Genomic DNA, 15,251 nt, shown 5'->3' on the forward strand with positions numbered 1-15,251 from the left:
TCAAAACCTCAGTGAGATGCCATCTCACGTAGATGTGAAATGGCATCTCACTGAGGTTTTGATTTGCATTTCCCTTGGGCTTCTCTGGTGGCTCAGACAGTAAAGTGTCTGCCTGCAATGCAGGAGACCCAGGTTTGATCCCTGGGTTGGGAAGATCCCCTGGAGAAGGAAATGGCAACCCACTCCAGAACTCTTGCCTGGAAAATCCCATGGACGGAGGAGCCTGGTAGGTTGCAGTCCATGGGGTCGCAAAGAGTCAGACAAGACCGAACAACTTCACTTAATGACTGATATGGGTTTCCCAGGTGGCTGTAGCAGTGAAGAACCTGCCTGCGAATGCAGGAGACTTAAGGGACTGTGATTTCTATCCCTGGGTCAGAAAGATCCCCTGGAGGAGGGCATGACGACCCACTCCAGTATTCTTGCCTGGAGAATCCCACGAACAGAGGAGCCTGGCAGGCTACAGTCCATAGAGTTGCAAAGAGTTGGACAGGACTGAAGCAACTTAGCACACAATGACTAATGATGTTGAGCATCTTTTCATAAGCTTATTGGCCATTTGTATATTTTCTTTGGAGAAATGTCTATTCAGGTCATTTATTCATTTAAAACTGGATTGTTTGTCCATCTTTTTATCCCTCATTATATATTTAAAGCAGGTTTCTTATAGGCAACAATTGGGTCTTGTCTGTTTTATCCAGTCTGTCTTTTAATTGGTATATTTAGACTACTCACATTTTAAATGTTTTTTGATAAAGTTGGATTAATATCTACCATATTTGTGACTATTTTCTATTCTTTGCAATTCTTTGTTTCTTTATTTGAATATTCTCCTTTTTTCTTCTCTAGTTTTTCTCTTCTCTAGTTTTAATCCAGCATTTTATATGATTTCATTTTCTCTCCTCTCTTAGCATGTTAATTATACTTTAAAAAAGCTTTAGTGATTTCCCTAAAGTTTAAAATATGCATTTACAACTAATCTAAGTCTAATTCCAAATACACTATACCAGTTCATGAATAGTGCAGGTATCTTATAAAAGAATTATAAATCCCTCCTTCCTGTCCCTTATAATGTTGTCATTCATTTCAGTTATCTATAAGCTGTAATCTCCCAACACATTGTTGCTATTTTTATTGTTGATTTATTTATTTTTGATTGCGCTGGGTCTTCGTTGCTGTTTACAGGCTTTCTCTAGCTGCCTCAAGGAGGGGCTACTTTTCCTCGTGGTGCGTGGGCATCTTGTTGTGATGGTTTCTCTTGACATGGAGCACAGGCTTTAGGTGCATGGGCTTCCGTAGTTGCAGCTCGTGGACTCCAGAGCACCGGCTCAATAGTTGTGGTGCATGGGTTTAGTTGCTCTGCGGCACGTGGAATCTTCCCGAACCAGGGATTGAACTTGTCTTCCTATATTGGAAGGCAGATTCTTACCACTGTACCATTAGTGAAGTCCTGTTGCTATTTTTGAATAGTTGTATATTAGATCAATAAAATGAAAGATTTTATATTCACTTGTTCCTTTTCTAATGCTCTTTTTTTTGTTATATAGATGCAAGTTTCTGACCTATACCATTTTACTTCTCTCTAAAGAATATCTTTTAATGTTTCTTGCAAGACAGGTCCACTGGCAACACATTCCCTTGGTTTTTGTCTGGAACATTCTTTTATTTTTTGTTCACTTTTAAACATAATTTTGCAGCAATGAAGACCCAGCACAGCCACAAGTAAATAAAATAAAAATAAGCAACAACAACAATAATAATAAAAGAACCTGGTAGAGATTCTGAAAGAAAAATTTATGAAAGTTTGTGGGCCTCTTATAATTAGGCCCTCTGCTGCTGCTGCTGCTGCTAAGTTGCTTCAGTCGTGTCTGACTCTGTGCGACCCCATAGATGGCAGCCCACCAGGCTCCTCTGTCCATGGGATTCTCCAGGCAAGAATACTGGAGTGGGTTGCCATTTCCTACTCTAGGGGATTTTCCCAACCCAGGGATAGAACCTAGGCTTACTGTACTGCAGGCAGATCCTTTACCGCTGAGCCACCTGGGAAGCCTAGAACTGAAGATTAACTTTACTTAAAACAATTAAGGTGATGCTGATCAGACCACTGCATGGCCAATTTTAAGATGACTGTCAGAGCCGACTGCTATTTTTGCACATAGTCCCCTCCCTTGCCCTCTGATGTCAGTGGGGTAGGAGTTGGCCTTGGGATAGAAGTCTACTCCCTCCCTACCCGCCCCCCTCCATAGCTGGCATCCGAAATAAAGCAAATTTTCCTTTCCACTAGTCTTGCCTCTTCACTGGCCTTTGAACAGTAAGCAGCTGAACGCCACTTTCATTTACACAAACATACATTTTTATACATAGATGATATATGAAAGGATCCACAAGAAACTAGTAATTGTGGTTGCCTCAGATACAACTGGGAGAAGGCAATGGCACCCCACTCCAGTCCTCTTGCCTGGAAAATCCCATGGATGGAGGAGCCTGGTGGGCTGCAGTCCACGGGGTCGCTAAGAGTCGGACACAACTGAGCGAATTCACTTTCACTTTTCACTTTCATGCATTGGAGAAGGAAATGGCAACCCATTCCAGTGTTCTTGCCTGGAGAATCCCAGGGACGGGGGAGCCTGGTGGGCTGCTGTCTATGGGGTTGCACAGAGTCGGACACGACTGAAGCGACTTAGCAGCAGCAGCAGGAGATTCAACTGAGTGACTGAGAATGCACTGGGAAAAAGAACTAAGGATAGAAATGGGAGAGAGAGAGTTGATTTTGTCAGTTTACTTTTTATTCCTTTTCACTTTTTTACAACTTACTTTAACTTCGTGTGTGTGTATATTTGTAATGGGAAAAAATGCCATTGTGTCCTCTATTCTGATTGATTTCAGAACACTTTCTGGACATGGAAAGAAGAATGGTAAAACTTGGTGTCAGCTGTGGGAATAGTGGCCCATGTTCCTGGCATGATTTGACAGTAGTCAAAATTATAGAGACAGAAAGTAAAATGGTGTTTATTAGAGTCTGGAGATGCAGGAGGGAATGACGAGTTATCGCTTAATGCGTACTGAGTTTCAGTTTTGTGAAATGAATTCTGAAGATGGATGATGTTGATGGCTGTGCAACAATATAAATGAAGTTCATACCATTGAACTGTGCACTTAAAAATAGTTGAGCTGGTAAATTTTATGTGTATTTTACCACAATTTAAAAAATTGGAAAAAAACCCACAAGACAGTTATTAACATTTTAAAGTACAAATATATAGAACTTTATAATAACAGAAAAAGAACTATTAATGACAGTGAAGGATAAGTTAAGGTTTTCCCAGATTTTAAACGAGCCTAAAGAACTTATTGCTATAATAGCAGACACGCCCTACAGGAAATGCTAAACAGTTGTTCCAACTGAAACGAAAGGAGAGTAACTAAAAACTGTACAAAGAAATAAAGAACACCAGTAACTGTACCTACATAGTTAGGTGTAAAATCCAGTACTGTTGTATTTTTGGTTTGTTTCTCTTTTTTCCCTATATGATTAAGAGACAAATGCAAAAATAACAATTATCTATGTTAATGGGCACACAATGCTTACATATGTAATTTGTGACAATAACAACATAAGGAAGGGAGGATGAAGCTGTGTAAGAGCAGAGTTTTGTATACTCTTGAGGCTAAGTTGGTTTAATTCAAACTAGATTATTATTAACCGGAGCTGTTACCTCTAACACGCGGCCACTAAGAAAATAACTAAAAACAAAATCAGAAAAAGAAATGAGAAGAGAATCAAAACAGTGCACTAGAAAAAAATTAAACACAAAATAAGGCAGCAGCAGGAACTTCCCTGGTGGTGCAGTGGTTAAGACTCTGAGTTTCCAATGCAGGAGCTGGTGTTCAATCCCTGGTTGGGGAACTAGATCCCACATGCCACAGCTAAAGAACCTGTATGCCACAACTAAGACCCAGTGCAGCCAAATAAATAAATAAATATTTTTTAAAGAGATAAAGCACAATAGAGTCACCCCAGTGATGTTCCTATGTGTTCAGGTTGCTGAATTTGAGTGCACCATCCTTGAAAAAACAAAATACAGTGTGAATAGAAAGACTCATCACTGCCACCCCCACCCTTTTCTAAAAATAATTCATTAGAAAAAATGATTAATATTTTACAAAATTAGTTTCACCCAGGGTTCACACATGGAAGAAATAGCTAAGACATAACATCATAAATTCTCACTGTGAAATCACAATAGAATCTGATATATTCTGAGTATTTGCAAGTTGGGAGAGAGCCTCAGAGATTATATTACTCATCCCCTCACTGTAGAGATGAAGTAGGTCACTGAGGCCCAAGAAGGTCTAGTGTGGGACCTTGGGGTCTAACCCCAGGGGCAGAGCCTGGGTAGAATGCAGGCCTCCTGAAACTCAGGGTTCCCTCTACTCCTTCCTCTTTATCAAAAGTAAACATGCTGCTGCTGCTGCTAAGTCGCTTCAGTCGTGTCCAACTCTGTGTGACCCCAGAGACAGCAGCCCACCGTCCCTGAGATTCTCCAGGCAAGAACACTGGAGTGGGTTGCCATTTCCTTTTCCAACGCATGAAAGTGAAAAGTGAAAGTGAAGTCGCTCAGTCGTGTCTGACTCCTAGCGACCCCCTGGACTGCAGCCTACCAGGCTCCTCCATCCATGGGATTTGCCAGGCAAGAATACTGGAGTGGGTTGCCATTGCCTTCTCCGAAAGTAAACATAAAATTCACCAAATGATAAAGTGCACATGCTAATGTGGGCAAGTTAAGGGCTTCAGTCGTATCCAACTCTTTGTGACCCCACGGACTGTAACCTGTCAGACTCCTCTATCCATGGGATTTTCCAGGCAGGGATACTCCAGTGGGTTGCCATGCCCTCCTCCAGGGGATCTTCCCCACCCAGGGGTTGAACCTGCATCTCTTGCATCTCCTGCATTGGCAGGTGGGTTCTTTCCCATTAACTGCCACCTGAGAAACCCCACACAAGGTGGTGCAGATTAGCAATTTGGTCTGCAGTGTGATTACTTTAGCCATCAGTCAGCTATGTAACCCACCTTGGAGTGGGAATTTTCATACGAGATTGTTCAGCACTCTGAGGGAAGACTCATACAGGTTAAACACTGCTTCTTGGTAGACTCAGGAAGACTCTTCATGGCTCAGCCTGTGGCGGGCAGGCGGTCAGCTACACAGCAGAATTCCAGGTGTGTCCTGGCTTTGAGCAGCATAGCGATATCTGTATGGTGCATGCAGGATAACCTTTCTTCATCTGGTCTTTCCCCAAAGGAGAGCCTTTTGGATTAATCATTCCTTCAACAAAATGGTGAACAGTCCGCACCAGTCTGAAGTCCACTCCTAGGCGTCCCTACTATATTGATATAAACCATAACCATTATGAGGAAAGGCGTTAGCAGACACAGTCTCCGTGGTCTGTGGTGTTGGTCATGGGAAACTCGCCCTGTCAAAAGTTGGTACAATGTTGGCCTTTTGGCTACAGTTTCTTGCCCCAGGGGAAATGTCTAGTTTGCAGACCTCCTCATGAGCAGTATTCCCACTCAACTTTCATGGGTAACCACTTCCCTGCCCAGGTGCAGTGCCCGGTGTGGTTTCAGGAGCCCGGGTGATCTGGCCTGGGTCAAACAGTAGAGTCGGGCCCTTCTGGGTGTCTCCAGGTAGTGCCTTTAACAGGTAACCACCAGGGAGCATCTGTAACTGCCTGTTGGCTATCAGACCTCCTGTGCTCACTCAACATCTCTTCAAAGCCAAAGGAGTCAGCAAACATGTCATGTTTTGTCAAACAGCTGGTTGAGTTTATAGCTTCTCAAATTTAGCCTTACTGACTTCATAGGCATCCTTGTAAAAAGCATCAGTAGCAACTCTCTTCACAGATGCTTCTCCATCCTACTTTATCTGAGGATCATCGGTGCCCATTGTAAATATTCTTGCAGGGATGGGGTCATTTTGGTGGGTAGAAACAGCTGCTCTCCAGGTTTCTTGTGAGTATAGGTATGCAACCCCCATCTGCTACAGACCCTGGGGCACTGGGGAATGCCCAAACTGCCCGAGCCTGTGAGGAACACCACACCCAGGCCTCTTGGCCTCCCACCAGCCAACCTGGGCCCCTCATCAAAAGCAGAGGCAACAAGAGGATGAGCTAGATACAGTTTTTGGTTTTTTGTTTTGTTTTTAAAAAACCTTAGATTTCCTTTATTCATTGGTCCATTTCTACAACAAATACATCCAAAACACTACATAATAAAATTATTTACAACATTTCCAAATGAGAAGATTCTTTCTGCCCTACTACTGCTATTCACACACAGTACTTCCACAGCACATCATGAGAAGATTACCCTGTACTCTAAACTGCTTAAGAAATGTGAAAACTAATAATGTAATTGCATTAGCTCTGCTCAATATGTGGCAACATTTTAGAAACCTTGAACTTCATCTTGCAACATCAAGAGAGTTCAATAACTGCTTTCCCCATTGTACTTTACGAAATAAGTTGCAGGGACTAGGAGAAGGACCACATTGTCAAAATAACTAACCGTATAGAAATGGATTTAAAAAGTCACAACTCAAAATCACTTTTTGTAAATTTCACACACGTTTACAAATATCACGTTGTCATCCAGCTTGTTTACTTGGATTTTCTTTGCTTGGATTGCACCACATTGGTTATGTCTTTAGTAGACCTAGAGGCTGAAGCACAGAGGATGGCTCACCATGTCCATTTTCCATATTCTCAGAAGCCACAAGCTGGCTCTTCAGTTTGGGCATTTCTTTGGCTTGGAGTTTTGGACTTTTCAATTACCTCTTTGGGCTCACTGTTCTGTCCAGACACTATGGCAGCATTTGCCTTGAGTTCTAACCTGGGAACAGACCCCTGTAGTGCTGTGGCTGGAGTTTCCTTTGGGACCAAACTCTGTGAAGGGCCTGGTGGTCAGCTTGAAAATTCTGGCGGTTTAGGGCCTGAGTTTTCCAAGCTAGTTCCTTGTTTTCCAGGTAATGGCTGCTTATCAGCCTCCTCCAGACCAGCTGGGTGAGTATCTGGAGTGTTTGGATTCTGCTAACTATTTTTCTTCTACCAAGGGGGTTTCTTCTTCAGTTTATTTGCATTGATGTTACTTTGCTTATTGTTTACCCCAAAATTGCCTGCAGAGATATCACTCTGCAATAAGTTGACCAACAATGGGTTTGTTAGTGTGACATCCTTATTGACTGGGAAGCCTAGATTCTGACCACAGAACATCTGATTTCCATTGGGTGCACCAATGAAAGGTGCACTGAAAGGCATCCCATGGCCGGAGAAGTAGTTTCAGGAGGCACTGTTTCCCTGCATGGCCTGCACATGGGGGTGGGGGCATGGTACTTTGTTGCATGCTAACATCAGGCATCATCTGAGACGAGCTATCATTATTTGCTATAGTAGCAGGATCACCATGCTGCTGGGCCATACAGGTATATGTATGTGTGTGTGTGTGTATGTATATATCTAATTTATTTATTGGCTGTGCTGTGTTTCCATTGCTTCACGGGCTTTTCTCCAGTTGTGGTGAGTGGGCGCTGCTTTCTAGTTGCAGTGCACAGGCTTCTCATTGCAGAGATTTCTCTTGTTTTGAAGCACAGGCTCAAGGGTGCACGGGCTTCAGTAACTGTGGCACATGTGCTCAGCAGTTGTAGCTCCTGGGCTCTAGAGAACAGGCTCAATAGTTGTTGGGCCATATAGTTTTAAATATTGTTTTTCTTTCACATTACTTTGTAAACATGGTTTTGTGTTTCTCCATGTTCTGGCAGCAGCAAGCTGTTTTATAATATCAGTATTTAATCATTTAAGTTTTCACTAGGGGGTTGTTTGCAGCTTTTTTGAGTCCCAATGATGTGTTTTAGTACATAGAGATTTTTTTTTTCTTTTATTCTGTTTCACTGGCTTTTAAATTACTAGATGAGAGATTGGGTCAAAAGAAAGCCAGTTGGCTCTTGCCAAGTGTTACCTAAGTGTGCCTCTAGAAGGATTATTACCTGGCCCCTAGACAGGTGTGAATATATCTGTTTCCCAAAGCTTGGACCAGCGTTGGGTATCTAATTTTTACTTGGTTTAATGGTTGTTATTTGGAACCATACTATACTTACAGTCTTTAATTTGTATTTCCCTAATTACTAAGGAAGTTGAGTCTTTAAAAATATATTGTTTATTACTTGTTTATCCTGTTAGGTGCCTACTCGATTCCAAGCAACAGACATTCTGAGTGCCCACTCTGTGCTAGGAGCTGTGTACATCCCTCAAAGGGGCAGAGACCTAATAAAAATGATCCTTTGGAATAGGGTGGGGGAACCAGGATAGTATAGGAAATATAAGAGTAGCTGTACTCTCTCAGTAGAAGCACAGTCCTGGCAAACTGCTTGGGGAAAGGCCTGTGGGTGGAAGACAAAGAAGGGAAGGGTTGACTCTGCCTGAAAAAGATTAGGCTTTTGCACGGTAGGTGACTTTAGAGCTAGGGCTCAATAAGATTTGTCCAGCTGAGAAAATGATGTATGGGGAGAGGGGACAATATGAACAGAGGTCAACAGGTTGAAAAGTCTGATAATATGGTGGTTGTGTTATGGGGCTGTGACTCTTCCATTATAGCTAAGACATGGGATGCTGGAGCTGAGGAATGATGGGACATTGACTGGAAAGGAAGAGTCAGGACTAACCTCAGGAATCTGAACTTGCTCCTGAAGAATTTTTTTTTTTAAGTATTTATTTATTTGGCTGCATTGGGTCTTGGTTGTGATACAGGCAGTCTTTGTTGTGGCACAGGAGCTTAGTTGCTTCACAGAATGTGGGATCTTAGTTCCTAAACCAGGGATGGAACTCCTGTCCCTCAACATTGGAAGGTGGATTCTTAACCACTGGACCACCAGGAAGGTCTCGAATATTTTGTTCTTAAAGAGGAATGACAGGAGCTAATGTATGTTTTAGAAAGAAGTTTCTGGTAGGTAAAGAATCTGCCTGCCAATGTAAGAGATGCGGATTCGATCCCTGGGTAAGGAAGATTCCCTGGAAAAGGAAATGGCAACCCACTCCAGTATTTTTGCCTGGGAAATCCCATGGACAGAGGAGTCCAGCAGGCTATAATCCATGGGGTCACAAAGAGTTGGACATGAATTTGTGACTAAACAGCAATTTTGGTAGTTAATAAGAGGTAGACATGTTCCTTGCCTTTATGGAGCTCAAGGACTAGTGGGGGAAACAAGTGTTAAACACGAAATCATAATTATAAGCTCTCATTGAATGAAATGAGTCCCTGTATGGGCCACTCTCTTCTTTGCTTTCCTGGTGGCTCAGATGGTAAAGCGTCTGCCTACAATGCAGGAAACCTGGGTTCAATCCCTAGGTTGGGAAGATCCGCTGGAGAAGGAATTGGCAACCCACCCCAGTACCCTTGCCTGGAAAATCCAATGGACAGAGGAGCTCGGTAGGCTATAGTCCATGGGGTCTCAAAAGAGTCGGACATGACTGAGTGACTTCAATTGAAAGAAAGAAATGTCATGCTGTGAGAGCAATTTATATGTAACAGGGGTAGCAGACCAACTCCAAAGGTCAGGGAGGGTTTCCCCTAGGAAATAATTTCTGAAGGGTTTTCTTCTGCTGCTCTTACACACACCTCTCACTCAAGTCTTACCATTAAACTTCACAGATAAAAGCAATGTAAAATATTTGAGAGAAACCCAGAACTGAATATTCATATTCTACATGCATTTGTAAACCTCCCCAAATGATTCACCCTGACATTCCCTTGTATCTAGTTCCCAGTATCCCTTCTTTGTAAAAAATGTTAAATTTCATTTTATTTATTTACTCATTTATTTTAGGTTGGCTGCACTGAGTCTTCATTGTGGTGCACTAGCTTCCTCATTGCAGCACTTGGGCTTAGTTGCCATAAGGTATGTGAGATCTCAGTTCTCTGACTAGGGATCAAACCTCATCCCCTGTGTGGGAAGGCAGATTCTTAACCACTGGACTATGAGGGAAGTCCCCAAAGTATCCTTCCATTGACGTTATCTGACTTGTAGACTGACCCCAACCTTGTGAGGCAGGCAGGCAAGTATGACTCTCAACATTTTATTGATGAAGAATGTGAGTCTCAGGTTAGGTAACTTGCCTAAAATCATGGGACTAGTTAATATGTACAGGCATTTGAATCCAGGTCTTGTAATACATGCGCGGAATTCTTTTCTTTTTCAAGAAAAATTTTTTTAATGATCTCAACAGGTGGTCACACCTATGTTCTTTTTGTTATTTTTTTTATTTAATTTTTTTGGCTGCATGTGTGGCATGTGGAATCTTAGTTCCTAACCAGCTTGCCCTCCCTGCATTGGGAGTGCAGAGTATTAACCACTGGACTGTCAGGGAAGTCCCTAGATGGAATTATTCTTGCATTGCTCATTCTTTTGTTTGTTCATTAATCCATCAAATATGCACTGATCACCTTCTGAGTGTCAGGCTATGTGTGAAGCAATCCATAACCACAAAAGGTTTTAAGCAGAAAAGTAACATGATCCAGTTTAGGTTTTAGAACCTTCTTTTGGATGAGAGGATGGAAGGAAGTGGTTTTCAAAGTATGGTTTGAGGCCACACTGGGTCAGAGGGGTCTTCCAGATGGCGCTAGTGGTAGATAACTCACCTGCTAATGCAGGAGATCTAAGAGATTCGGGTTTGATCCCTGGGTTGTGAAGATCTGCTGGAGGAGGGCATGGCAACCTACTCCAGTATTCTTGCCTGGAGAATCCCATGGACAGAGGAGCCTGGCGGGCTACAGTCCATGGAGTTGGACAGAGTCAGACACGACTGAAGTGACTTAGCATACGTCCACGCACTGGGTCAGTGGCTCTGGGGTTGGTGATATGCCAGGTTTGGGTACTGTTTTCTTCCCCTAATGCAATAGAAAGTGCTATATTAGAGAAGGAAGTGTCAACTAATTATGAAGAGGTGCTGGCTGTAGTAATCAGGTAAGAGATGACACAAAACAGAGACAAAGGGATGTACTTGGGAGTCATTGAGCTAGCATGGCAGGACTTCCCACTGACCCTTAGCTCAGACAGTAGCTGAGAAGTGAAACTGGAATTCCTGCCTACGTCCTCTGGCTACAGAGCCTGTGGTCTTATTGCACATAACCATTTATAGCCGCTTCATGATTTTAAATATTTTGTATTTATTTCTCTTAGCATTTGTTTTGCATATCTCCATCGTGTCTCAAACTGCCTTCAAGCCTTGTATTTCCCTCTCATTTTCATAAAGTCTAGGACAGAGATAAGAGACAGATGAGTAAGACCTTAAAATTTTTTAAATGTTTATTTATTTGGGGCTGGGTACACAGGCAAGGAAAAAGTAGATTTGATTAGATAAACATAGACTAGGGAAGAACCGCAGGATACTGGGAGATGAGCAGCACCTCCTCTTCTATAAACCCCTGGCAGTCTCCAGAAAGCCTGAAGACAATAATCCCAGAAGCCCAGAGGGTGACCCCACTTCCTTCCCAGGGTTATTACTGAGTATCAGGCTGGAGCCGGCAGGAATTCAGGAAGCTGTAAAGAAACAATAGCCTCAACAACCAACTCTCCAAACATCAACACCAACTACCTCGACAATAAAACTCATTACTATTCATCTCCCTCCCACTTACAACTGCAGACCAGAAGGAAGCAGAGGGGACTACAGGAAGGGCTCTTTGCTGCCCCTTCCCCTCATCCCCAGCCTGGTTTTCCCAGGGTCTCGGGGAGGCGGGAAACTGACACCCTATCTCCGAATGGGGGCACCAGAGAAAAGGGGGACGCCTTCATTCTCTCCTCATTGCCAGATAGGTCAGAACTGAAACCAACTGGGGCAAAGGTTATTGTTGGCAGTACCAGGAGAAGCCTGTCACACCCCAGTAACTCCAAAGCCACAGCGGCTAAACTAAGCACATCAGAGTTGAGGTGTGCAAGAAGATGGGAAGGTGGGCGTGGCGAAGGTCTAGGTAGTGGGAGGCTTCTGGGGTGCTGTCCTTAAGAATGACCAATCAGAGAGCGGCTTGCAGCCCAGGGGCGGGACTGGGGGGTATCTTTGTTGCGATTGGATGAAGGCCGGGAGCAGGGAGGGGGCCGCGGCGCGCCTAGGACAGCTGCTTTGCAATTTCGCGTTATATACTGCAGTGGCCGCGGCTGTGGAAGCCGGCTGGACTGCAGCGCACGTGCCTGCATCTGAGGCTCTGGCTTGCCGCGGAGTTCCTTGGGTTCTGGGTCTAGTCAGTCCTGCCCCCAAGGTTCTCTCCATCCTCCGTCCCCTAGCTTTCGTCCAGCTCCCGGCCTCAGCGTCTGCAAAACGAAATGGTCACAACAGTGAATACCTCAGATGAAATAGAGTTCCAGCCCTACAACTTTGAGCTGTTCCGGGACATGAGGCCCTTTTTGGAGGAGTACTGGTGAGACTCGTAGAAGGAGAAGGGCCATGTTAGGGGCCCAACTCTGATGACCGCTATTTGGGGGGATTGGTGGAATGGGGGAGGGCGAGACAGAATGCCCACAGAGATTTTGCTAAGGAGCAAATGTATCGGATTCCCCAGTACTGGCTTCACATCCCTGTTGTCCAAGGTACAGGTAGTGTGGCACCTCAAAGAGGTTAGATCTGGAAGAAAGAAAGGCAAAAATAAGAAGATGGGATGAAGAATTTGGGAGGAGAAAGAAACCAAGCGGGGAAAAGTGTAGTGAGAACTGGTCTCTGAAGAATGGGGTTGATCTGAACTCCTACTCCCACCCACCTTATAGATGACTCTCCATCCTTTGTGGCTGCATGTGTGCGCATGCGTGCATGTGCTGATGCCTGAGGACTGCTCTTCACAGTTATCATCTTATTCCTCAAATGTTCCATCATCCCTGCTGTGGAGAAGGAGGCAAAATCTGGATACTCTTCCAAAATTTCCTCAGACTTTGCCCTAGAGCCCCTCAGAGCTCCAGCCAATTTGCTATGACCAAACAGGCAGAAGCTATTGCCACATTCTTTGTACATCACAGCCTTGGATTGCTTCTAGAAATGGACCAGCAGCTGTCACCCACTCCCAACCCCAGGAACCTTGGTTATAGCTGCTGCCCTGTGTAAAGTACTTTACATATATTAACACTGTCAGGAGAGGAGTGTTATTCCCCCCTTACAAATAAGGAAACTGACCCTCAGAGAAGGACGTAGGTTTTCCAGTGTCACACAGCTAGTAAGTGGCAGAAGTAGGATTCCAATCCAGAGCACTGACCTGGAGATATGAGTGGGCATTCCTCTAACCAGCTCCCACCCATAAGCCCATCCGCTCTGCCTTCTGCCTGCCAGGGCAACCTCATTCGCCATAGCTCTGATCTACCTGTTGCTCATCTTCGTGGGGCAAAACTACATGAAGTCACGGAAGGGCTTCAACCTGCAGAGACCTCTCATCCTTTGGTCCTTCTGCCTTGCAGTCTTCAGGTAAGACTTTCCCCACTCCAACCTATCTTATAGACCCTAGACCCTCATTCTATCCCTAAAAGCTCTTTAAAAACCTCAATTGCATCAACTGCCCAAGTTGCCCCCTAACTCTCTCCTTATTCTGTTCTCTCAGCTCTGACTCCTCTCCCCAGGTTCCACTCTCCTGTTTTCCTTCTTCTCCAGTTCCTAGACTAGTAGTCTCTCCTCTCTCTCATGAGACCTCTTGTGCTCATTGAGTCTGGATAATTCCAACAATTTCCCCAGCCTCTAATACTCTCTGCATCTAACACTCTCTCCCAAGACCTTCCAATAACTTCCCCAGCCCCTTCTTCCCATATTCCCCCCAGACTCCTTTGATCACCCCTATCCTGCCACCTGTCTCCTTCCAGGCTCCTACCCATCCTATGAATCCTACTCCCTAGTTCAGTTTTCAGTCTCAGCCTCTAGCACTCCCTGGTCCCTCCCCAGCCCTCATGTCTTCTATCTTCTAGATTACTGGTTGGCTTTACCAAGTCGGCCTTGGGATCTCAGAAGCTGTGACCCCTTTGGAAGGGTGGGGAGGTGGTGGAACTTGGATCAGTGACTTGACCAGGCCAAGGGTTAAGGTGCCTGGGAATGACCCTTACACCCTTTTCCTCTGTTCCATTTCAGTATCTTCGGGACACTGAGGATGTGGGGCTACATGGGGACCCTGCTACTTAGGAGGAGCCCAAAGCAAACTATATGCTTCTCCTCCTTCATCAACAGTCCCATAATCCAATTCTGGTCCTTCCTGTTTGTTCTCAGCAAGGTCGTTGAACTTGGTGAGTGGCAAGGCTTTGTCTTTCTGGTGTCCAGTCAGTTGCATCCCTCCTTAAGCCCTCCCCTTTACCCATCACATGGAGAGTTCCTTCCCCACCCCTGGGTCCTAAAAACATCTCTCACCCAAGCCCCTCTTCAGCTTCTCTGCCATAAAGACCCCTCTCCCTGTCCTGAAAATTCCCCCTGTGCCCCTACATCAAGTTCAGAGGGTGGTCCCAGCACTGGGTGATATGTCAGCTATGACTCCTCATCTCCCAGGAGACACAGCCTTCATCATCTTGCGTAAGCGGCCGCTCATCTTTGTGCACTGGTACCACCACAGCACAGTGCTGGTGTACTCGAGCTTTGGATACAAGAACAAGGTGGCTGCAGGCGGCTGGTTCATGACCATGAACTTTGGTGTACATGCCGTCATGTACACCTACTACACTCTGAAGGCTGCCAAAGTGAAGTCCCCCAGCTGGTTTCCCATGCTCGTCACCAGCCTGCAGATCCTGCAGATGTTTATAGGAGCCACTGTCTGTATCCTGGCTTATATCTGGAGACAGGAAAAGGGATGCCACACCACAGAGGAACACTTCTTCTGGTCCTTCATCTTGTATGCAACCTATTTCGTTCTCTTTGCCAAGTTCTTCCACCAAAACTACATAATTCCCAAGATCAAAGCCAAGACCAAGAGCCAGTGAGTGGTTGGAGAAAGAGAAGAAGCCTCAAGCCCTCTGTCCTCCCCAGGGGACTGAGGGGCTGAGCTTAGGTTTGAGGGAATGATTAGGAAGCCTTTCCTGTATGGTTTCCCCATGGGATGTATACTCCAAGGTGGCAGGAGATGATGACAGTCAAGAAGTATCACCCCTGGTGTGGGGATGTGATCTAGTACTTTGATGTTTCTGTTGTTAATGTGAAGGCCAAGCAGGCCCTGGGATGGGGGTGGGACTAATGAGGCTCCCCCAAACTGAGTT

At 44.7% G+C, this 15,251-nt stretch overlaps 1 protein-coding gene and 1 pseudogene across 1 annotated transcript; one reads left to right on the forward strand and one right to left on the reverse strand.

Annotated features, from left to right (window-relative positions):
- Nucleotides 1–5,195: 5,195 nt before the first annotated feature.
- Nucleotides 5,196–6,229, reverse strand: LOC138070211 (formylglycine-generating enzyme pseudogene; annotated as a pseudogene).
- Nucleotides 6,230–12,368: 6,139 nt separating this feature from the next.
- ELOVL3 (ELOVL fatty acid elongase 3) lies at nucleotides 12,369–14,978 on the forward strand. The gene is made up of 4 exons (XM_068961826.1): nucleotides 12,369–12,463; nucleotides 13,360–13,491; nucleotides 14,143–14,294; nucleotides 14,551–14,978. The coding sequence occupies exons 1-4, from the start codon at nucleotides 12,369–12,371 to the stop codon at nucleotides 14,976–14,978; spliced, it is 807 nt and encodes a 268-aa protein (XP_068817927.1).
- The last annotated feature ends 273 nt before the right edge of the window (nucleotides 14,979–15,251 follow it).

This window comes from Capricornis sumatraensis, chromosome 23, assembly GCF_032405125.1.
Source record: "Capricornis sumatraensis isolate serow.1 chromosome 23, serow.2, whole genome shotgun sequence".
NCBI lineage: Eukaryota > Metazoa > Chordata > Mammalia > Artiodactyla > Bovidae > Capricornis > Capricornis sumatraensis.